This window comes from Galeopterus variegatus, unplaced genomic scaffold (genome assembly GCF_000696425.1).
Source record: "Galeopterus variegatus unplaced genomic scaffold, G_variegatus-3.0.2 Scaffold10803, whole genome shotgun sequence".
Classification (NCBI taxonomy): Eukaryota; Metazoa; Chordata; class Mammalia; order Dermoptera; family Cynocephalidae; genus Galeopterus; species Galeopterus variegatus.
In genome coordinates, this window is record NW_007736914.1 from 18,284 (window position 1) to 44,141 (window position 25,858).

The 25,858-nt window shown below is 39.9% G+C and overlaps 1 protein-coding gene across 1 annotated transcript; it reads left to right on the forward strand.

Moving 5' to 3' along the window:
- Positions 1 to 959: 959 nt before the first annotated feature.
- FEM1B (fem-1 homolog b (C. elegans)) lies at positions 960 to 17,977 on the forward strand. The gene is made up of 2 exons (XM_008594443.1): positions 960 to 1,853; positions 11,678 to 17,977. Exons 1-2 carry the CDS (start codon positions 1,606 to 1,608, stop codon positions 13,311 to 13,313), a joined length of 1,884 nt encoding a protein of 627 aa, XP_008592665.1. The 5' UTR covers positions 960 to 1,605; the 3' UTR covers positions 13,314 to 17,977.
- Positions 17,978 to 25,858: the final 7,881 nt, after the last annotated feature.

The window sequence follows — 25,858 nt, forward strand, 5'->3', positions numbered from 1 at the left end:
ATCTCCTATCATTCTTCCTATGGCCCACTCTGCTGCAGTCACACTGACCTTTCTGTGCTGAGCTCACCAGACTGTTCCCTCCTAAGGGTTTTTGTACTAGCTGTTCCGTCTGTTCTTGTCACCTGTCATAGAGGTCTTGTCTGACCATCTAAGCTAAATGAGTCTCCCCGCCCCTCCTCATTCTATTTCATTTGCTTCATAGCAAAAGGTAATGATACTAACCCAACGGGTCTTGTCTATCATTTGTTTACTTGTGTATTGTCTGCTTCCCCCACAATAACACAGCCCATGGTGAGAGGGGACTGGTCTATCACTGAATCCCTAGTGCGAAGCAAAGCCTGGCACAGAGAAGACCAGTACTCTCGGATAAATGGTCTTTTCAATCCTAACAACGACATTATCAGGTATGTAAGAAAACGGAGATTCTGCCTGCTCAGGATTAGTCCTGCTCTGTTTCAACATGGAACTAGCCTTCCTTCCCAGGATGCTCGGCCCTTTCCACCCCAGGAGCAGTTCCCCTTCGCTCCCCATCTTCTTCACACACTTAACCCCCTCTCCAGGGAGGGCAGACCGGACTTCCAGGCCCTTCTCAGGGCCCGCTGCTGTGGCTCTCCCGCCCCCATATTTCGCTGGCCCAGAACCGCAGCTCGTTTCCTAAAATGGACCCTCTGGGTGCGCGCAACGCTCCCCCTGGACCTCCAGAGGGGTCCGCACCGTCTGTGGTCAAATGGAGTGGACCCCCTAACTCCCCAGTTCAGCGCCCTCACTTCGCCCCCTCTCCCTGACTAGGGACCCCCAGGGCCGTGTGGGGACGAAGAGGCTCCAGGCGTCAAGGGCACTGAGGACGTGCGGGCCTGAGTTGGGGATGGGCCAACTCCGCGCAGCAGAACCTTCCTTCACCACGGCCTCGTTTGCCCGCCGGTCGGCTTTGGAGGAGACACCCACTGAACGTCCCTCCCGCTCCCGCCCTCCCCCGCCCGTCCCCGTCTGCGGAGGCTAGCCTTCCTGCCCGCCTCAAGTTCCGGCGCTGCTCCTGCGGGAGCGTTCCGCGTCGCTCCGCAGCCATCGACGGCTCCCGGCACTTCTGAGCTCCAGTGTGCGAGGGCCTGCGGGTTTCCTCCAGCCAGGGACGGCGGAGAGCAGAGGCGAAGGCACTTGAGGCCTTAGGCCGTGGCTGCCGGGTTGGGTGAGACGCGCCCATCCTCGGCCATTTGAGGCGCGCGCGGCCCTCTCGGGACTCCGCCGGCGACCCGTAGCTCGGGCACGCGCCTGTCGCAGCCTGCAGGAAGGAGGGGTCCGGCCCGAGGCCCGGGGTGGCGACCGCCATGGAGATCCCCTCGGCCCAGGGCGGGCGCCTAGGGCCTTGGGGGCGGCCCTGAGCGCCCTCCTCCCTGCCCAGGCTGGGTCGCGGACGTGCCCCCGCGGCAGTCGGGCACATCTGCGTCCCCGCCCTCCCTGGGCCGCGCTGCTGCCTGGGCGCGGCGGCGGCGCCCTGTTGAATGGGCTGTGGGGGCCCAGGTTTGAAGCGCTGGCGAACGCGGCCTCCGGGGGCGCAAGGCAGCAGCAGCGGTGGCGACCAAACGGGTGCTGGAGTTGGCGGCGGCCATGGAAGGCCTGGCTGGCTATGTGTACAAGGCGGCCAGTGAGGGCAAGGTACTGACTCTGGCCGCCTTGCTTCTCAACCGGTCTGAAAGCGACATCCGCTATCTACTTGGCTATGTCAGCCAGCAGGGAGGTCAGCGCTCCACGCCCCTCATCATCGCAGCCCGCAATGGGCACGCCAAGGTGGTGCGCTTGCTGTTAGAACATTACCGGGTGCAGACTCAGCAGACTGGCACCGTCCGCTTCGACGGGTAGGTACATTCCAACTCCAGCCTCCTCTCCGACTCGCGCGCGGACCCACCAATTCACGGGTCCTTTCGTCCCTCACTAATACTCCATCCCATGTTTTGCTGCCCATCCTTTTTGGCCCCCACCCCTTATTTCCTCGATAGTCTCACCCTTGGTCTTGAGATCTAATAGTCTTCTCTACTAGATAGTCTGAACAAGCAGTGTGAAGGAGGTGGCTGCCTTTCCAGGTTTATCTTTATTAGTCCTGGCGCTGTAACCGAGATCAGAAATTAACGAGGTCAGCAATTAACATTGAAGATCTCTGATGAGTTATTTGGCCACCCAGCTCCCTCTCCTTCAAGCGAGTGGTCAGATAAAGCCCTCAGCAGGTTGCTGGGGCCTTATTATCAAAACAACCCCCTAGAACCAGCAGCAGCTGCAGCCTCTCGAGGGATTGTCACACAGCCAGACATCTCAAGACATGATTTTGACTCTTCCACATTGCTCGGGGTGGATATGTTGGCTACGAAAATGGCACTGGACTTGGTGTAGATGATGCTATTGTCAAATTACATCTTACCTGTGGTATTGTGGGGAAGCTTGATCATTACTGTTATTCGAGGTGGGGAGTTCAAAAATTCATATGGTCATAGTTAAAATTTACCTTTTGAGTTTAACTGTACATATTTTTGGGCATGATAATGAAAACAGAATTGTCAGGTTTGTCGTTATCCTTTTTTCTGTGCTGGAAGATTATAAAATGTACAGAATACAGCTGCATAAAGATTTTGCTTCATTGATTGCATTTGTTTTTGTTGACTTTTAACCAGTACATAAGCTATTTTAGCATTTTCTTTTGCAGTAAATTGGGTCTAAGCATAAAAATATATATTTTTAGTTTTGGTGATTAAAAACTGCTTGGCCAAAACCTGATTGAAAAAGCATTTCTTCTTTCAGATGACTATGGAAATGTTGAATTTTGATTGATTCTTTTTTAGCTTAAATAATAAAAGCTCTTTATTCTGTTTTGTATGAGAGGAAAATATCTAAGAGCATTACATTTTAATGAAATGATAGCCCATGGGTAGTGGCTTATTTCTGGTACTACCGCCTTAGACATTAAGGAGATGGTTATTTTCATGTTGACCAAAGATGGCAACCTGATTCATGTTTGCTTTCCCTTATCGGCTTGTATGTCTTCTCTGTAACTCTCTGCATTTCCACAGCCTTTCCTGCACCTAGAGGAGGAGTGAAGCAGAATGACCCCTGAACCTCCAGCGCCATTCCAGCTGTATAGGCACGGGCATCCATTGAGATAAGAATCTCTGCAATAAAAGCTGTGGGAACACTGCTGCTAAGGAGCTTGCTGAGGCCTATGTGGATAAGGGAGAATGGTGGGGAGAGAAAATACAAGTAGTTTTTTAAAGAATTTAGAAAGGCTTTGCTTGTTGCTATCTTCCTCAACTATCAAAGAGAAAGATATTTTTAGGTGGCAGTTAGAAGAATCTGAAATGACTGGAAATGTAGCATTGAGCCTATATAGTGGCTTACCTTGTCCAGTATTCTGCAAATAACCCACTGTGGAGTTTGACAGTCTAGGGGGAGAGAGAGAGAAATAGATAGATATATAAATAAAAGTAATTGCAGATACCACGCCATTTAGGGTTATAGAAATCTTTTGGACTCCTGAGGGAGAACAGAGTGAGAGGAAGTGCTCAGCTTTGCCTGGGGGAAATCAGGGGACAGTCTAGGGGGAGAGAGAGAGAAATAGATAGATATATAAATAAAAGTAATTGCAGATACTACGCCATTTAGGGTTATAGAAATCTTTTGGACTCCTGAGGGAGAACAGAGTGAGAGGAAGTGCTCAGCTTTGCCTGGGGGAAATCAGGGAAGGTTGAACCAAGGAGGAGATGTTTGAGCTGGGTTTTATTTATTTATTTATTTTGGTGCTGGCCAGTTCAGGGATCCGAACTCCTGACCTTGGTGTTATAACACTGTGCTCTAACCAGCTGAGCTAACCGGCCAGCCCTGAGCTGGGTTTTAAAGAATAGTAGGACGTGAAAAAGCATGGTGCACTTGCAATGGCAAGTGTTTGAGTGCCATTGCAAGAAGAGATTCAAGCTGGAGTAATTAAGAGATTGTGGGAGAGTGGAGAGAAGTGTGGAGACCAGATTTTGATGATCCTTGTATCAGATACCAAAAGTAAAACTGGTGAAACTGCAATCTCAAATGCTTCTATCATTTGCGATTTTATCTAAGCCTTCTTGAATGTATATATCTGTTTAGCTCATGGAATATTACAATTTTGAATTTATTAGCTGCTATGCAAAGCGGTTTATTATTTATTTTATTTATTAAATTCCTGTGATGGGCCTAGCCCTGTGTCACGTTCTGTGGAGGATACAGAGGAAATGTAAGGTTTCTACTTTTGAGGAGCTTAGCAATTAATTAATAAAAGAGAAGAATTGAAGTTCATAGCCACCCCTCTGCCTACTCACACCACTCTGTGAGATCATTTTGTAGTTTATCCCAGTCATTTTTGCATTTCAGAATCAGAAAAAGAGAGCATTATTTGCAAATGTGATTTCACTTTGCACTCATTTTCAGACATTGTGAAAGTGTTAGCCTGAGTGGTGTTAACATTATGAAGCTCACTCACCCCTTGGGGGGCTGGGTCTTGAAACGTTCTTAGCCAAATCCCCTTCCTGGATTTCATTGGCACTTGAGACATGGCGAGGTGGGGACTAACAGGTTCTGTGTTTGTGCTGAAGTAGATTAGTGTTTCCAATTTTTAGTCATTCGCATACCATCTTTATGATTTTTGGCCAAAGGGTTCACCATCTATCCTGCTGTTTACTTAATATTTTTCTTTAAAGTGTCTGTTCTTTACTTGATATTCATCTTTAGAATGTCTCACTTCTTAGCTTCATCCTATGCAACAGTATCCGTGTAATTATAGGTTTGATATGTTATGTTTCATGTATGTGAGAGACAGAGAGAGAGAGACAATAAAATAAGTACTAAAAAAAAAGTCTGTCTCTCACCTAAAAACTTAGGAAAATGAATCCACTTAAAGTGGATTCATAATAGAGCCTCAAGAGAGAAGAGACCACCCACCTAGATTAAACCCCACATTGATATTTGAGTCCTCGTTCCCATTTTTAGGAGTAACATTTGAGGTTGTTTTACTTATGGCTTAATGTGATGTGAACACAAAAATTGTTATAGATGAGTGGATAAGAAAGCCACATGAATGGGAATGAAAGAAGAGCCTTTAGTTGGAGAATGGGGAGCTCTTAAGAATGGTAAAGAAATGGAACAGAACAAAGGGGAGGTGACCATGGAATATTGTGCTAGCCTGAGTTCTGAGGGCCTTACTGCTCTGTGCCAGAGTTTGTGGGGACCACCTGTTATTGAAGAAGTTTGCTGACATGGATGGGGAGAAGAATAGGACCTCTGAGAATTCTGAGGCTTTTTGTTGAGTGCTCTTACTTTTAAAGTTAGTGCTAGTACTTAAATGTCCAGGTAGAGGAAAGGTATGAGGGGCCATCATTTGACTTCGTTTAGAAAGTCATTGGCAATATGTATTTCAAGGCACTCCATTTGATCTGATAAATGATTTTAAGGACTTTGGTTAAAATAAAGTGCTCATCATTTACATTTAATGAATTTCTATTTCCATTTCAAATGCATTTCTATTTCAAATTGAACAGGAAATAGATATGATCTTAGCCTTATGATCAGAAATGTTATCTCTTACTGTGAAAAGTTTCCGTCGTCTGATGGCATACTTTTTGTTTGAAAAGGTGAATATCAGATTATAGTTTTTTGATTTTAAGATGAAATACATAATAGAGGATTTGCATTGAAATTTTGGAGTGAGTCTAGAAAAATCATTGTTTTGTAGTGCTTCCTCCCATAGGAACTTAGTCAATGTTGCATTAATTTTATTATATCTTTATTTTCTGTTAAATGCATTCAGTATTTTGTTTTGAGGAAGTATAGTGATAGTTGTAGCCAGATTTTATAGACAGGGTAATATCATAGGTGTTAGGATTATAATTCCTTTAATCTGTTTAATATTTCTGTTTAGATTTAGAAATTCTGAATTCATCAATGCTAATATTTCTGAAGGACCAGTCATTTTATAAAACATTCTGCAATGAGTTTTTTTGTCATAAAATATCTTAAAATTTTTAATTGCCTCAATAAAAATAGGAACTTTTTTGAGGCTCCTGTCAACAATATTATATAACTCAAGGGGGGAAAAAAGGAAATTAGACTATACTAGGAAAAATATGAAACTGATCAAGTAGTTTCATTATTAAAACCAATTGAAATACATACTTGTAGCTTAATTTTTACTTTTATATCATAGATTCTGGCAAGTTTGAGGTCAGAAAAATATTTTAATCACTTTTTGTCTCTTTTCGTCTTTGAAATGAGGCTAATACTTGTCTTGCAGGGTTATTGCTAGAGTTAAAGATAATGTATGTGAGTGTCTGTTTTAATGTAACATTTCTTGAACTTTAGATAGTTTAAATTCATGTTCCTGTCATATAATAATTTTATATTTTAAAAACCAGTGTAAGGAAACATTATAACTAACTGTAAATGTAACTATGTTACATGTTAAATTGATGTATTAGTTTTTTGATAGATGATATTAATAATCAATTTGAAAAAATGCTCTTTGTTTTCATCTAATTTACTTTTTTTAATTAACATACAAAATTGTATGTATTTATTGTGTACAACATGGTGTTTTGAAATATATATACCCATGGAAATGTTATATCTAGCTAATTAACAAATGCATTTCATATAGTTATTTTTGATATAGTTATTTTTGAGAACACTTAAACATCAATTCTCTTAGCATTTTTCAAGAATACAATATATCATTATTAACCGTAGTCACCATGCTGTACAGTAGCCCTGAAACCCATTCCTTCTATCTAACTGAAAATATGTATTCATTCATCAACATCTCTTTCCCCAACCCTCTAACCACCCCAGCTTCTGGTAACTAGCATTCTACTTTCTACTTCTGCAAGATCAACTTTTTTAGATTCCACATATAAGTGAGATTATGTAATATTTGTCTTTCTGTGCCTGGCTTATTTCATTTAGCATAATGTCCTCTGCATTCATCCATGTTGTTGTAAATAACAAGATTTCCTTCTTTTTAATGGCTAAATAGTATTCCATTGTGTATGTATACAGTCATTCCTTGGTATCCACTGGAGATTGGTTCCAGGACCTCCCCCCTCATGCCAAAATCCCCAGATGCTCAAGTTCCTTATATAACATGGCATAGTATTTGCATATAACCTATGCACATCCTCCTGTATACTTTATTTTTTTTTTTTCCTTTTTGTCTTTTTTCGTGTCCAGCAACGGATCGCAACCCTCAGTGTCGCGCCCGTACTGGACTGGGACCGGCAACGGGATCGCAACCCTCGGTGCTGCGCCTGCACCTCGCTCAGCCAGTGAGCGGGAACCAGTCTGTATGTGGGATCCGAACCCTCGGCGGGAGCGCCGCTGCGCTCCCAAGCGGCGCACTGTAACAGTGTGCCACTGGGCCGGCCCCTCCTGTATACTTTAAATCATCTCTAGATTACTTATAATACCTAATACAATGAAAATACTATGTAAATAGTTGTTATACTGTATTTTTATTAGTATTTTTATTGTATTGTTATTTTTTATTTTTTTATTTTTTTGAAAAATTTAAATCTGTGGTTGGTTGAATCTGTGAGTGCAGAACCTGCAGGTACAGAGGGCAGTACCACATTTTCTTTATCCATTCAACTGTTGATGGATGCTTAGGTTGATTTTATATCTTGGTTATTGGGAATAGTGCTATAGTAAAACATGGGAGGGTAGATATCTTTTTGATATACTGATCTCATTTCCTTTGGATATATGAGGGTAATTTTAAAAGTTCATGGAAAGATTAGTGTTATCTTTTAATTCTCTTTTTCCATGAAATTTTTTAAGTATCCTTGTATACCCCACAGTGGGATGGCTGGATCATATGGTAGTGCTCTTTTTAATTTTTTGAGGAACCTCCATTCTGTTTTCCATAATGGCTGTACTAATTTACATTCCCACCAATAGTGTGCAAGGGTTCCCTTTTCTTCACATCCTTGCCAACACTTGTCATCTTTTGTCTTTTTGATAATAGCCATTCTAACAGGAGTGAGGTGATACCTCATTGTGGTTTTGATTTGTGTTTCTGTGAGGAAGAGTTATGTTGGGCATTTTTCATATCCCCGTTGGCCATTTGTATATCTTCTTTTGAGAAATGTCTCTTTAGGTCTTTTGCCCATGTTTTAATTGGGTTATTTTGTTTTCTTGCTATTCAGTTTGAGTTTCTTATGTATTTTGGATATTAACCCCCTCTCAGATGTACAGTTTACAAATATTTTCCCTCACTCTGTAAGTTTTCTCTTCATTCTACTTGCTATGCAGAAGCTCTTTAGTTTGATGTAATGCTACTTGTCTGTTAAAATGAAACAAATGTTTGAACGATGTTTGCATTAGACATTTTATAGAATTCAGAGTACTTTTGTATTTTTAATCTCATGTAAACCTTTTGATTATATATCTGAAAAATGGGCATAATAATAGTATCTACCTCATAGGGTTATTGGTAGGAGGTTATTGTGAGGATTAAATGAGGTATATTGCATATTAAGCAGTTAATACAGTGCTTGGCACACTGAAAGTATTTTATACATTATTTGTGTTCATTTGAACTTTTTATTTAAAGTCAGTTGTGCTTCTATTTTTGTTTTTAGTTATATCTATTTTTAGTTAAGGTATAACATATCTAGTAAAGCACATGAATCTTAAGTGTACAATATGATGAATTTTTATTATCTTTGTATTCATGTAATAACTTTCTGAATCAATATGTAGAACATTTTTAGCACTCTAAAAGTTTCCCTGTGCCATTTTTCAGTCAATTCCCCCCTTTCCTGTACCAGAAGTAATGATTATTCTGACTTCTATCACCATAGATTAGTACTTGAACTTCCTATAAACAGAATCATACAGTATACTTTGGCTGGCTTTTTTCGCTTAACACATTATCTATGAGATTCATCCATGTAGTTGCAGGTATCAGTAATTTCTTCGTTTTTAAATGCTGTGTAGTATTCCATTGTGTGAATGTATTGTAGGTTATTTATCCATTTTCTTGTTAATGGGTATTTTGGTTGTTTCCAGTATTGTGAGTAAAGCTGCTATGAACATTCTTGCATATGTCCTGGTGGACATTTCCATTCATTTCTTTTTGGTATATATCAAGGAGTGGAATTGCTGGGTCATAGGGTAGGTAAATGTTTAACTAATCGATATTCCCAAACAGTTTTCCTAAAGTGGTTGGACCAAATTACATTCCTACCAGCAGTTTACAATAGCAACGAGAGATTCAGTTGCTGCACATTCTGGCCAGCACTTAGTATTGTCCTGTCAGTCTTGTTAATTTTAGCTGTTCTGGTTGGTGAGTATTGGTACCTACTGGTTGTAACTTGCATTTCTGTGGTGAGTTATTATCTTGAACATCTTTTCATATACTTATTGGTCATTTGGATGTCTTTTGTGAAATATACTTTTTCAGTCCTTTAACCCATTTTTTAATTGGGTTGTTTGCCTTCTTCTTACTGATCTGTCACATATATCTATTACAAAAGTCTTCTCCCAGTGGGTGATTGCTTATTCACTTTCTTTATAATGTTTTTTGATGAATAGAAGTTATTTTAATGAAGTTCAGTAATTTTTTTTCTTTTATAATTAGTGCTTTTTTGCATTCTGTTTAAGAAATTGTGATCGACCCCAAGGTCATTAAGATAGTCTATTTTTTTTTTTTTGAATCTTTTATTTTGTTTTTCATATCATAGGTCTGTACTACTTCCCCAATTTTTGTACATAGTGTGAGGTAGGAGACAAGGTTAATTTTTTTCCACACAGATTATCTAATTGCTCCAGCACTGTATAGGTACTTTTTAGAATTGTCCTGTCAGTTTCTGTATACATTTGCGTGGGCTCACATACATATCTTGCTGGGATTTTGATTTAGATTACATCAAATCTATGGATCATTTGGGGGGAGAATTGACATCTTAACACTATTCAGTCTTCTAAACCATGAACATGGAATATTTTCATATTTATTTAGATTTTCTTTTAATTATCTCAGGAGTATTTTGTAGTTTTTGCTTCACAAGAGATATAATTTGACCTGTGTTATAAGGTTGTAAAGCGAGAAGCTCATTCATGAGGTTTTTGGTATGTAGTACACTTAATTGTTGTAGTGAATATTGCTTTGATCAACCTTTTTCTTTAACACTTCCAAGTATACTTAATGGTTCTAGCATAGTCTATCTAAATAAGTCCAACAAAAATCTACTTTTTTGTCTTATGGTCCTGATAATATGGCCAGGTAATAGGATAAAAATTTGGGAAATTGAGGTTGGGGAAAAATTGAAAATGGAAAGGTGAGAAAGATTGGACTCCTAGGAAGAGCCTAATTTTATATGTTGAATAGTGAACTTAGTACATATCAGATGTTCCAGTAGGTGGTGAATATGAAGTCACAAAGACCAGTCACATCAGGGAAGATACGTGCCTGGTTTTCAGAAAGTACTAATAGATACCTGCTGTTACTATTTTTTTTTTTTCCCCATAATGGTTTGGTTGAGGAAGATACATAGACACACTATATATACACACACATACATATGAGGGCATGTCAAAAAGTTCATGGAAAAATAGGATTGAAAGATAACACAAATCTCTCCATGAACTTTTTTTTTTTTTTTTTATAGAGATGACCGGTAAGGGGTTCTCAACCCTTGGCTTGGTATTGTCAGCACCACGCTCAGCCAGTGAGCAAACCGGCCATCCCTATATAGGATCCGAACCCGTGGCCTTGGTGTTATCAGCACCGCACTCTACCGAGTGAGCCACGGGCCGGCCTTCTCCATGAACTTTTTGAAGTACCCTCATATATATTTTTAAAACTTTTAAATTGGGGTTAGCATATGTGGAAAAAATGCACTAAATAAGTATATAAAAATTTTACAAAGTGAACATATTTGTTTAATTAAGTTCCTTTGTACTTCCTCGCATTCACTGCCTCCCCACAAAGGTAACCAGTATCTTCACTTTCAACACCACAGCTAGGTACGTAAATATAATCATGCAATATGTGCTATGTTCACTTGACTTATTTTCTCAACATCATGTTTATGTGATCTATCCAAATTGTTGTATGGAGGCTTAATTGTTTCATTCTCATTGCTGTAGTAGAGTATGATATTTGATTAGCTTAGATAATCTTAGGGGAAATTATCTGCTTTAATTTTTTCTTCCTAAAGCAATTTCTAACACAATGTTAATGTAGGGATTGGGATGGCTTTCATAATTGAGAGAAACTGTACTGCCCAGAGGTTGGTTACTGGGAAGGAGGAACTTGCTGTGCTCTTAACAGCCAGTGCTTCAACTTGGTGGTATAGAAGTTACAAACCTCCTTATATTTCCTTTTTGTTTTCTGAAATTTATTTACTTTTGCTAATAGAAAGTTGATAATTCCTTAGGTTGTTGTTTTTTTTTTTTTTAGGTTTATATACTCTAGTAATACAGAACTTATACTAGGTGCAAGTACTACGCAAAGTGCTTTACTGAAATTACCTGTTTATATTTTCACCAGAATTGATGCTTTATTAACGTTCTGGAGAGTGAGATCTTGGTTAGTGCAGATGAATACATCCCTTAAACTTATGTTAGGGCACGTGGCCTCCATTATCTAACTGTTTATTCTTTTCACGTGTAGGTATGTCATTGATGGTGCCACTGCTCTTTGGTGTGCTGCAGGAGCTGGACATTTTGAAGTGGTTAAACTTCTAGTCAGCCATGGAGCCAACGTGAACCATACCACAGTAACTAACTCCACCCCCTTGCGGGCAGCATGCTTTGATGGCAGACTGGACATTGTGAAATACTTGGTTGAAAATAATGCCAACATCAGCATTGCCAACAAGTATGACAACACCTGCCTAATGATTGCAGCATACAAGGGACACACTGATGTGGTCAGATATCTTTTAGAACAACGTGCAGATCCTAATGCTAAAGCACATTGTGGAGCCACAGCATTGCACTTTGCAGCTGAAGCTGGGCACATAGATATTGTGAAAGAGCTGATAAAATGGCGTGCTGCTATAGTAGTGAATGGCCATGGAATGACACCATTGAAAGTTGCTGCCGAAAGCTGTAAAGCTGATGTTGTTGAACTGTTACTCTCTCATGCTGATTGTGACCGAAGGAGTCGGATTGAAGCTTTGGAACTCTTGGGTGCCTCCTTTGCAAATGACCGTGAGAACTATGACATCATGAGGACATACCACTATTTGTATTTAGCCATGTTGGAGAGGTTTCAAGATGGTGATAATATTCTTGAAAAAGAGGTTCTCCCACCAATCCATGCTTATGGGAATAGAACTGAATGTAGAAATCCTCAGGAATTGGAATCCATTCGGCAAGACAGAGATGCTCTTCACATGGAAGGCCTTATAGTTCGGGAACGGATTTTAGGTGCTGACAATATTGATGTTTCCCATCCCATCATTTACAGGGGGGCTGTTTATGCGGATAACATGGAATTTGAACAGTGTATCAAATTGTGGCTTCACGCCCTGCACCTCAGGCAGAAAGGTAACAGGAACACCCACAAGGATCTTCTTAGATTTGCTCAAGTTTTCTCACAGATGATACATTTGAATGAAACTGTGAAAGCCCCAGACATAGAATGTGTTTTGAGATGCAGTGTTTTGGAAATAGAACAAAGTATGAACAGAGTAAAAAATATTTCAGATGGTGATGTCCACAATGCTATGGACAATTATGAATGTAATCTCTATACCTTTCTGTATTTAGTGTGTATCTCTACCAAAACACAGTGTAGTGAAGAAGATCAGTGCAAAATTAACAAGCAGATCTACAACCTGATTCACCTTGATCCCAGAACTCGTGAAGGTTTCACCTTGCTGCATCTAGCAGTCAATTCGAATACCCCAGTTGATGATTTCCACACCAATGATGTCTGCAGCTTTCCAAATGCACTTGTCACAAAGCTCCTGCTGGACTGTGGTGCTGAGGTGAATGCTGTGGACAATGAGGGAAACAGTGCCCTTCACATTATTGTTCAGTACAACAGGCCCATCAGTGATTTTTTGACCTTGCACTCTATCATCATTAGCCTAGTTGAAGCTGGCGCTCACACTGACATGACAAATAAACAAAATAAGACTCCACTAGACAAAAGTACAACTGGGGTATCTGAAATACTACTTAAAACTCAAATGAAGATGAGTCTCAAGTGCCTGGCTGCCCGAGCAGTTCGGGCTAATGACATTAACTATCAAGACCAGATCCCCAGAACTCTTGAAGAGTTTGTTGGATTTCATTAAGTGACTGGATATGTAAAATTGTTTAATGTGGTGCTAAAAAGTAAAGGACTTTAATTACAGACAATAGAATTATGTGTTCATAAATTCTACTTTTCTTTCCATTATGCTTCTTTCCAACCCATTCTTTCTTGGTTCTGTATCTAGTCTTCTTGCCTCATGTGGTAATTGATTTCAAACACACTTTGAACAAAGCCACGTTGTTTAGGTGTAACTGTAATCTAAGGTGTTTGGATATTGGTCACTTACCTATTTGCTTTTCTTTCTTTTTTTTTTTTTTTAAGGAATGAATATAAAATATTTTGTTTGTGTAACAAGGGACATTTATGATTTCAAGTTGATAATGTTTTAAAACAGCTGCCTACAAAAGTATTTCTGTTAAGCCTATGTCACGTGTTATCCATGCAGCAGTTTTGAAGATTTCATTAAGAAAAAGAAGCAAAAAAGAGCATTAAAAGTAATGGGATATCCAGGTGTACTGCACATGTCAAACTGCTGTAGATAGTTTTCACTCTTCCATTATTTACGTAGAGAGATATAACACATTTTAACATCAGGAGGATTTAAAAATTATAGCTGCAGATTAATCTGAAAAATGTGCTAATTTAATAATAGTTACAAATTTATGAAGTTAAATCCATTGAATTGTTGCATTATGCTGGGTAGTATATATAAAGTGATAATCTTAAACCAACTTTTCAGAGAATATTGATGGACTTTTGCCTTTAGGCTTGAATGCTTCGAAGTGTCTCTTAATGTAATTTGTCTAAATTGCAGCAGTCTGCATTTGATTCAGCTCACAGACATGTAAAAATTATGAATGATGTGTTTTCTTATGAAACAAATTGTCACAATATACTTATACATTCTATTTTTGTCCTCTTCTCCCTTTCTTCCTGTGTTGTATCTTTTAAAATTTGGAAACTGTTTTTCCAGTGGACATTATTTGTGCCCTCCTTATAAGGTGTTTATGACAGATGAAAAGGAACCAGGATATTTTTGAATTTTTTCACTTTATTTACTTAGTCTGTGATAAGTAGAAAATTCATTAGTGTGGTATAGGACATTAAGTGTTTTTGATGATGAAAATAATTCTCAATGCCACTTGAAAGGTATTTCTGTCTGACAGCTGCAAATTTTTCAACCACAAGATGTCACTTATTCCAGCAGACTGTACAGAGGTCTTTATGATGATTTTTTGTGTTTTAACAGCAACATTTAAACTGTCAAACTAAAAGAGTATTCTGTGATTATCTTTTAAGCACAGAAATTCAAGTAAAGGGTACACACCTATTTCTATTGATGTTAAAAATGATAATGAAAGTAAAATTAGCTGTATTTGTAATTTTCTCTCTAGTGCCAAATGAATGCCTTAGCTACTCATAGTGCATGGTACTGTAAGTGAAGACCTGCAGCTTTTTTTTCCTTTATGAAGAGCATTATAATGATGTAGCAACATCAGATATAAACTTAAAAAAACCTGTAAGGTTTCAATTAACATCTTATGTATGGATATTGCTTTGTAAAGTATTAAGAGAAAGATTGCAGTTGGATCAATATAAAACAATGACCAAGCCAAAATCAGCACCTAGGGCCTTAAATAAAATAGAGACACACCACAAAATGAAATAGTTTGAAGGGTGGGAGGGGACGTAAGGGGAGATTTCAAAAACTCTTTCCCCCAAGGATGCTATATACTTTTTACAGTTCCTATGTTATACTTCGTGTGTCTTCTTGGTTCAGTTAGGAATGTTTTGATTGGTAAATTCTGTTGTGGCAAAAGATTTCTATTTTCCCAACCTGAGATTTTACAAGGAAGGTTTTTTGGATGGCTTAAAGGGAGGTATTTGAATGTACTCTAATTTGAAAATTACTGACCTTGATTCTCCTGGTGTGAATCAAGGAGATACTGTACCTTGCTCTTGGCAACTGTCGGTGGCCTGAAAGAGAAAATGCATTTCTTTAAGGTGATTTATTCACACCTTTTCCACAGCTCACATCAGACGCTTTATTTTTCACACTACAAGGCCTGTTTATTGGACAGTCTGAGGAATAGCTAGGATACTTGGTATTCGGTTGGTTCCATTATTAATATATGTAATTTTTAAACACCAAAACTTAAAATATCAGACAATGTTGCATGTTTTAAAAACATATTTTATCCCACTGGCTACCCAGGACCAGCACTGTTTATGACACTGCTTATTTATAAAATGAAGATAATGATTGTATGCACATATTCTGACATCAAAATTTAATGACAGTGTTTTTGAGAGGGAAGACTGAATGCTGGAGAAAGTAAAACTATGCTGATTGAAATGCCGACAAAGTTGGAGAAATAATTTGAAGACAGTGGAATACATTATGAACTGTGTTAATGGTAACTAGATTTTTGTTGTTTATTATAGTATAGTAGTACATTGTGCACTATCTTGTTGAGGATCTAATTCTGTCTTGTAAAATCAATCAGAATGTGTATTGTGAAACACCTGTATAAAACCATTCTTGAAACAAGTGATCTACATGCCTGTTTTTTAAATTTGTTTTTTGATAGATTTATTTTAAAATATGTTTAACCAAACCCTTCCTAAACTTAACTTTTTTTTTTTTTTTAAAGGAAAATAAGGTAAGAAAGGTGGCAATTTTTAGCTCTCAGAACTCTAGGCTGTTTATACTTTGCAGCCACTTTTCTCATTCGATGTTTATTATTGGTAGAATTATGCTTTGAATTGTAACTTCCGTGATAGCCTTACAGATTCAATTAGAACTTCTCTGTCCTGCTCAGAAATTGTCATGTAAATCTAGAGAACTAGAGGCCCAGGTGGATGCTTTCATTTGCAAGTCATGTGAAACTTAAGTAAGCTTTGCGCTTTTAATAAAATTGTGAAATTAAACTCTTGAGTTTAGGTAAATTTTTAACTCAAGGAGTTTGCAGCAAACCCATCCCCTTAATTGATAAAGAAGCGGGAACATTTTTACCTGTGAACTGACAATGACAACTGTAGCTTTTTCCTCTACCGTGGATTGCTCCAGTAGGCCACAACCCAACTACTTTAAAGGTTCTCTGCTGTGGGAACTGTAAACAAACCAAAAAGCAGACCGTCTACAAGCTTTGGTCTTGCTTGTTTCTGAGAAAGGTTTTATTTCATTATACTAATAGTTGATTAATAATTGGCAATTGTGAGAACTTAGGTGTGATAACATTATTTGAAGTAAAATATGATTTGGGGCAGCGGCTCCCTAAATACCAACTTTGTATTTGACAAGTGTTTTTGAAAATTAAAATTTCAAGGGAGCAACACCCTGTTAACAGTTTCCACAACAGCTGAGGCAGCTATTTATGAATAAGACCCCTTTGGATTATTGGAGCAGAGCATTTCTTTTTTTGAAATGGGAAGGGATAAGAAGTGTGTTGCTGGACCTTGGATTATAGTTTGCTGGTTTAGAAGCAGCCAGTGGTTGAACTGATGAGTAGATGTAGAAAGGACTTGTTTTTATGGTAGATTTTCTGTAAAAATTTTATATGTTCCTTTTCAGGCTAGCCGGATGTGTCAATGCACAGATGACTATTCTGTTTTTCTCACTGACTATACTATAACATTAAAAGGGGTTAAAGAAAACAAAAGTCTACCTTTTGCTCTAAGAAAAGTTTTTAGTCCAGAAGCTTTTAAAGCTGTGTGTTTGTTCCTACTCAGAAAAAGCACAGCTTTGTTCTAGGTATCATCTCTTGAAAGTAGAAAGCTCCTAATTATGTATGTCACGTTGCAGGGCTTTCTTACACATTTCTGGAAGGCTTGCCCAAATCTTTGGATGGGGTGGGTTATACAGCATCCCTTCCCCCAAATATGGATCTGAAATAAATGCTACACTGGTAGTGGTGATATACTAATTTTTTAAAACTGTAGAGTAAATGTGACCTCTAGCCCTAGGTTTGTGGTGTGTACCTTTGTGTTAGTGTGTGGGGAAGGGACAGTGACTTGATGGTTATGGGGAGTGTATCCTGATGTGTGTGCAGGGGTGAATATTGCTCAATTATTAACAGCTTTTCATTTAGGGGTGCATCGTGATGAATGGCCTACTCAGAAAAATGAAGGAGCACAGATGCAAATTTGCCAAGTGATGAAGTGAACAAGGTTTCGTATCTATTTTTTACCAGGTGTTGTAAAATTTGTGCATGGCTTTTTTTGTTGTTGCTTAGTAATTGGTAGAGGAGAAAAGATGAGGGGGAAAAAAACCCCTCAGCTTTCCTAACCAATCTTTTCAGAGGTACATAGTTGGGGAGTAAAATCTGACTGGCCTAACCTATTGAAAAGATCCTGTCCTTTAAAATATTCACCCTATCCTGCAATCCTCCATGAAGAGGAACTACATTGCTGTGTTCTAGTAATTCACTGTGATTTATAACAAACCAGTGATGTCATTCTATTGTGCACTTTTGTCAAACCATTTATGTGACTTTAATAAACATAGTAAACTTGCTGACTACACCAGAGGTCTATTAGTGATTTATATATTGCATGACATTTTCTATTTGAGTTTGACATGAAGAATCATTTTTAATTTCATGGCAATTGATAGTCCTAATAGCTCAGCTAATTTGAAACTAACCATCCTGCTGTGTAAAAAGAAAAAATGGTGTTTGTGTTGAGTAAATGTTTGAAAAAAAAGCTACTTTGAAGTTTGTGTCTTTATTGTTCGGTGTGCTTTAGTTGAGATGATTTTTTTGTTGAGTTCATTAAAAAAAAGTTGTTGAATTTATACGTGTCCATGGAAAAAATTAAGATAGTAAAGAAAAATTCAAATAATAAAAAATAAAGTTCCCTTCCTGTCTCCCTCCACTTCCCATTTGGACTCTGCAGAGGCAATCACTACTAATAGATTTTTTGAGTGGTTTCCCAGAATTTTTCTGTGCATGTATGTATTAGTCTTCCTTTTTGTTTTTTAAAATGCAAATAGATTTTTACCTTTCCTACACTATTCTGCATCTTATTTCTTTCATTTAATGTATGAGGGTACTTCAAAAATTTCATGGAGAAATAGAATTAAAAGGTAATATGAATCTTTCCATGAGCTTTTTGAAGTACCCTTGTATCTTAGGCATGTTTTCATTTCCCTATGTATAGTTTAAAAAAACAACCTCACAGCATTTAATTCTGTGGATGGGTATTAAATTTATTTAACTAGATCTTACTGATGGACTTTTACGTTTGAATTTTTGACATTCCAAATAATGCTGCAATGAACATCCTTATGTTCTATTCATAGAACATATTCATTCCTAGCACTGGGACTTCTGGTTTAGTGACTGTGTATTTAAAATCTTGACAGAGGTTATCAAATTGCTTTGTCCCTACACCTTTATTGACATCAGATATTACCTACTAATTTAGTTTTTGCCAAGGTGATTAATGAGAAATGTGTTTCCTGGTTTGATTTGTGTTCCCTTACTTTGAATGAGGCTGAACACTTTGACAGGTTTACTCACCGTCTGGATTTCCTTTGCTTTTGGGTTGTGCTCTTTTTCTTAGTACTTGTTAGAAATTCCTTGGAAGTTTAAGGAAGTTTTCTCTGTCATGTGATGTTTGTAGTTTGTTTTTTGACTTTAAATATGGTAGTTTTTGTGTCAGAAGTTTACATTTTTATGTAGTCAAATTTAATCATAATTTTTTTAAATGGATTCTGAGTTTTGTATCCTGCTTGTAAGGCTGTCTCCATTCCAAGGTCATACATCTTTTCTACCCATGTGTTCTCTACTCGAAAAAGCAAAGCTTTTATGGCTTCTCTTCTCTCCTTCCTCCTCCTCCTCTTTGGTTAATTTTTTTAACCGACCTGGAATTTATTTTGATGTAAGGATCCAGTTAGCCAAGGACTTTTTAATTATTTCCCACTAAATTCCCATAATGTAATTGGATCTTTTTCTGGATTCCCTATTCTATTCTGTTGATCTGGAAGTGTGGTGTAGCTCTGGGGAGTGTTGTCCGGGTTCAAATGGTGGCTCTACCATTAGCTGTGTGACCTTGGGCAGGTTGCTTTTCTATCCAAGCCTTAGTTTCTGTAAATTGGGACGATAATATTTCTAACTTGGACTGTGATGAACAAACGAGATAGTTAAAATGCTTAATATAGTGCCTCACATATAGTGAAGCACCTGGTAAATGTTAAGTATTATTAGTTGGGCTAGTATTTTCTCATTCGTTTTGCGGGGAGGGAATGATTGTTTTCATTATTGTATGTTTATTTTTCCAGATCAACTTTGGTGTCATTTTATCATGTTAAAAGATGATTTTGTGTAGGGCTTAATTAATAGATTAGGGAGACTTGACATCTCTATAACTCTGAGTCTTTTTATGCAAAAGAAAGTAAAATATGTTTAGTCAAGTCTTTTATGTTTCTTTTTTTTTTCCCTTTTTGTCTTTTTTCGTGACCGGTAACGGGATTGCAACCCTTGGTGTCGTGCCCGCACCGCGCTCAACCAGTGAGCGGACCAGTCTCTATATGGGATCCGAACCCTCAGCGGGAGCGCCGCCATGCTCCCAAGCACCGCACTCTACCGAGTGCGCCACCAGGCCGGCCCAAGTCTTTTATGTTTCTGTTCAGAGATTTCTTTAAATTTTTTTTGTTTTTAATGAAGGTCTTGCAAATATCTTCCTTTTATTATCATTAGGTATGTTTGTTTGCTTGTTTATATTTTTATGTATACTTCTAAATGTTAATGTTTTTACAAGGGCAATTTAATGGATTTGCCTTTTTAAAAAAAATAAGGTTTTAGTTGCTTTTGGATGTCCCACACACACTAGTTATCATTTGGAAGTAATGATAATTTTGCCTTCTCATTTCTAGTATTCATACCTCATATTTCCATTTTCTTAACTAATAACAATGTTTAATATTGCCAGGATTAATTGGTGACATTGGAGAACATCCTCTGCACAATTTTTTTTTCAAATTCAGATTTTGGGTAGCTAGTCCAGGTCTTTTATAGAGATATGAGAAGACTATTAGTGCAGCCCTCTCGTTTTGTAGTTGAGGATACAGACCCAGAAAGAAGTGACTTGGTCATCCAAGGTCATACAAGGACCGAGTGTCAGAGCTGGGTGTGGGGTCTGGGTCTCTGGACCCACAGAGAGCTGTGTTCTTTCACTGTAATACTTCCAGTACTAGAGAAGTTCACCTTAGGATCTCTGCCAGGTCGCTGCCTGGCTGCAATACCCAGGACTGCAGAAATCATCTGGACAGGTTTTAAAGCATTTTTTCTTTGTTTCAAGTAATATCTGCTGTGTGTATTAAAGTAACAGATGACCAGACTAAAGAAAACACTGGCAGTAGTATATTTCTTCAGATAGTTCATCTAGAAAATTTCAGTGTGAAAGATGCATATTTCAGGTGGTTCACAAAATCTTAGCTTGTTGATGAGTTTAGACAAAATTATATTTTCTTTTTTTTTTTTTTTGAGACCGGCTGCACTGTGCTCAGCCAGTGAGCACCCCGGCCATCCCTATATAGGATCCGAACCCGCGGCAGGAGCGCTGCTGCGCTCCCAGCGCCGCACTCTCCCGAGTGCGCCATGGGCTCGGCCCCAAAATTATATTTTCTAATTGATCTGTGCTTTTTAAATTTCATGTGCTCAGTCTATCAGAGAGGAGGACTAGGGTTTTGCTTTTGCCTCAACCAATGGGAACAGACTCTTGGAAATTAGCACTTATTGAACACCTACTGTGTATCAGGTACTGTACTAGGGATGTGCATACAAAAACTAGAAAGCTGGTCTCTGCCCTTGATAAGCTTGTCCATCTAAATGCAACTGTTTGAAATCCGATTTTCTCTTTCTCTTCTAATTTCCCAAATAAAAATGTATATTTTTTGACTTTGCCTTGGGCTGTCTTTTGAAAACATTTCAGAAACACCATCAGGTTGCTGCACATAGTTTTTTAATGCAGTGCCGGGGAGATAACAAAGAACATGCAAGACTGTTTACAAGGACGAGTCCTTTAAGGAGTAGTGCTCCCCCTCCTTTAAAAAATAATTTTCTGCTCACTACTTTGAACCTGGTGAATTTGCTAGGTACAGTTTAGCTTGCATCTTATTGAAAATCTTCAGAGCCCAGGTGCAAGGCTTCTAACTGTCTCTTTATGCTAAACCAGCAAAACTCCTCCATTCCTGTTTCAGTTTCTGTTTTGGAATATGCTGTCCTACTTTAGCATGATGTCAAAACTAATAGGCGGTGACAAAAAGTAGTCTGCAGATTTTAATGTGGTCAATTAAGCTTGACTGCTCTTTGAGAAGAACCTAGCTGATGTTAAGACTAATATAAAGATAGGTTTTTTTTACATTGTAAGCAGCAGTGCAGAATAAAGTGTTGATACCACATTAGCTGAAGGTAAAAGCACAAGCCAGTATGTTGTTGAGTGAAAACAGGACCATTCACCACTAATGTCTATATTAACAAGGCACATTTGGGTGGTAGAGAGATCTGGCCACCTCTTGTTGGGGTGAGGCGTTATGCCAGGAAAGGAGCATGATTAAGCCAGCTGTTTTTATTACATGCTTGAAGCCAGGGGGACTGACTCAAGTCTAGTGTCTTATTCTGGGAGCGTTTTAATGCTAAAAGCTCTTGAATACAGATGGAGGTAGCAATTTGTCTTTTAAAGACCTCAAGGGAAGGAGAGGGTCCATACCATATCCCAGGAGCTCTTCCACATTTCCCTGGGCAGAGATATTCCGTATCTCTGTTGTATTTGTGTTAGTACTTTGCTCCTTCCACCCGGATACCTGTCTTGTTAAGAAACACCACTTTCCTTAACAAAAGTAAAACCTAGAAACTCCACTGTTTGCACTGGAAGGATACCCCTTGGGGTTTTTTGCTGATTACTGTTGCCACTAAGATAGGCCCAAGCACAGCTGAAGGGCAGCTGAGACAGACCTGACTTTCAAGAAACTGATATTGATATTTAGGGAATAAAAGTGTTATGGCTCTAGACTGTTAGTTCTGTAAGTTTAATGTTCTTAGAATTACCTCATAGAAATTGAATCTGTGGGGTCTGGGGGCGGGGAACATGGGAGTCTGTGGTTCTGATTGAGGTGGTCCTCTTTTGCAAAGCTCAGCTCTGGATAATCTGCTTTATGAGGCATAATTTGCCCTCTGAGCTTGCATGCCCACACCATCTAATGCCTGGAAGAAGAAGCACTCTTGTCTGGATTTCTTTCTAGCTCTCAGGTGGCCAGAACGGAGGCATGCTCTAATCGATGTCCACTTCCCCACAGAACACTGTACAGAAAGCCCTCTCTTGAGTCTACCCAAGGTCTGCCCGTCAGCCTCTATGTCTCTGAGCACCTGCCCCAATCCCAGGGCAGGGCTCTACTGGCACACCATGTCAGATTCAACCCTGAGACCACCCAGGGCATCTTGCACATCTCATTCACAATTCCTCGATGGAGGCCTGTATTCTCTACTAGATAGTGAGCCTAGGACTTGGCAGTCCCGACAGTCCTTGGACCAAATTCTAAAAGTTCTAGGTGGCCATAGAAAATCAAAGCAGCTTGTTTAGAGTGGTGTCTAGGGTGCACCAATAATACCTTTAAAAGACTGGACCACTTTTAGGTTGGCAATAATTCTTGTTAACTGCTTAGTCTTTAGCTTCATCATAAATAATTATTCTTAACTCTCAGACAGAACATTGTTAATAGCATCTATCTGTGAACCACCTTTTATTCTGTCAACCCTTTATTCTGCACTGCTGCTTACAATTAAAAAAAATATCTTTATATTGGTATTAACATCAGCTAGATGTGAGGTTGCATTTTGGGCTGCTTGCCTCTAAATGCTAAAATTGTCTTCAGAGACTGCTGTTTGACTCCCCTCCTAGACAACAGCAAATGTGCCCAAGTCCTCCCAGAGCCCTTTTGTGGGGGGCTCTGGGGACTGTGGAAAATGGGTGAAATCTGCAACAAATCCTAGCTTGGAGATTTGCTGTAACAAGGTCTTCCAGATTCCAGGCTAGAATCAGTTTAACTTGAACAACATTGACAGTGACAGCACAGTTCCAAGTATTCATCATAGAAAGTCACCTGTGCAAGCTAACCCCTTGTTTCTTCATTTTCTGGCCAATATGCTCACTTGCCTGTTGAGCTCAACTCTTAGCACATTAGAATCATCTGGGGAAGTTTGAAACAAACTTGATCCCTCTCCTAATCAATTTAATTTGAATCCCTAGGGGGTGGGGCCCTTGGATCAGTGTCTCTCAAAGCTCCCAAGTGATTGTAATGTGTAGCCAGGCTTGAGGAACACTGCTTTAGCAAGAGGCTTTGCTCCCTATGAAATGCATCTTCTCGGGCCGGTCTGTGGCTCACTCGGGAGAGTGCGATGCTGATAACACCAAGACCACAGGTTCGGATCCCATATAGGGATGGCCGGTTGCTCACTGGGTGAGCGTGGTGCTGACAACACCAAGTCAAGGGTTAAGATCCCCTTACTGGTCATCTTTAAAAAAAAAAAAAAGAAAGAAATGCGTCTTCTCTGTTTTCCCCACCAGACACACATTTATACTTCAGAGTAAATGGACTCAGAAAGGGAGAACTGATAAAGATAGAAAGGAGAGACACAATGCAAGGGCTAAAGGCCTTGAAGATACAGGCCTCCCAATTTTTCCACCTTTTGGCTATTTAGCTGGTCTTGCTGGTGGCCTGGGGAGGGCATGGGAGGACTGTGGCATCCTAGGGATAAGGGTTGCCTGCCTCTGACTGAGAGTCCAGAGGTTGCAATTGGATGGTCTCTGGGCTGCAGTAGACCTGCAGATACATTGTTTAGCCTGCAGTGTGGTCACACATGGCAGTTTTAAGAAATGTGAACACCAACCTATAAAATGCAAGTTTTCCATAACAGCATTCTTTCAGATCTAATGGGATTTACAGAAGTCTTGGTGCTAAATCAAATGATGCACTTTTGAGTGTGGGTTCATTAATTCTCATTTAGCCAAGTTACCCCATTCATAAGGGTGATGACTGAAATAGAATATGACAACAATGTTTTCTTCTGATTCTATTGGAAGAAAAAATGGGTTTTGATATTCAGATTTTAGTTTTGCCATTTTCACCTTTCGCTCCTTATTAAGCCCTTCTGAGGCTGGGCTGGAATGACAGAGTCTGGCCTGGGAGATAGCAGACCTATGTGTAGTCTCGATTTTGCTGTGGAGCCTAGGGCTCTCTTTGAACCTCCCTGGTTTTGAGTGTCACCTCGTCCATATGGAAATAAGATCAAGTAATTTGTAAGATTCTACTTATTGAGATTCTAGGAAGTGAATGGCACAGGAACAGAATGGAGACACCTTGATTTAAGAGTAGCCTGTATGTAAAGACACTTGAAATCGAGGTTTAAGAGGGCCAACACTGAAACGCTGGCCTGGAAGTCTGGGAGGCTTGAGAGGGAAGCACTGGAACTGAAGGGCAGAAGCTGCGGTGGAACATTTGGGTTCTAACCATCCACACTGGACAATATGGAATGGGTGACTTTGGGAAGGAGGGGTGCTCCAGCACGGAAGGTGTCACACCGAGGCCAGGCAGCCACTTGGAGGGTGTGTTGTCGGGGGCAGATGGTGGACAAGTCCCTTCCCAACATTTAGAGAGAATGGGAAGGAAGCAGAGAGGCCCTCATCCACCTCCTCTCCTTCAAAGAAGAGTAGCTCACCAGGACACACTTTGCACACAGAATGGGATGTCAGCACCTTGGTTGTTTTTAAACACTATTATTTTTTAATTTCTTAAAAATATTTATGACAATAAAGGTCTTATAGACGACTTTGATGTCTCCTCCTTTCATTTCTACCTCAGAACAAGGTTAAGGCATAAATTACTCTGCTGGGCACCAGCCATGCCCCTGTCCTTGGGGTGCCATCATTGGTGGCACCACTTGTCCCATGAGCCAGTGGAGGAGATATTTGCCACCGAGGCTGCATAGGCTCCGGGGGTCCTTGCACGGGCTTTATTCAGTGCATTCCAGATAGGACCCCTCAACAGCATCAGCTGAGCCCTTTTCCCGTGCACTGGTGGGTGTAAGGGATGGGTGGGAGGCAGTGTATGTGTGTAGAGGGGGTGATGCAGGGAGCGAAGGCTCCCCACTTCTCCCCCTGCTGCTCAGGCTGCAGCCAGGCCAGCATGTCCGCGTCCAGGGCAGGCTGCAGCAGAAAGACAAGTGGGAATGCGGAGCCCTACGGATTGCATCATCCCACACTTCCACTTGCCATGAGGTACCTAGGAACAAAAGTGGCTGCGAGGAGCAGCAGCCAGGAGGGCTGGAGGCCACAAGCCAGGTGGTGGAGTGTGTGGGTGACAGTCAGTATGAAAAAGCTTGGCTGTCTCCTGATCTCAGGGCGCGTGCCCACTATCCCTGGTCCCGCCTGCCTGACCATCACAGTCTCTGCATCCCAGAGTTTTCCTTCATACCTGGTCTGCAGCTGTCACCATCAAGCCCTGGGGCTTGGGTTCATTCATGGGGAGCCCCGGGGGCCTATCTATGGGGAAGGGAGTAGTGTGACTTGCAAGCCAACGGCAGGGGC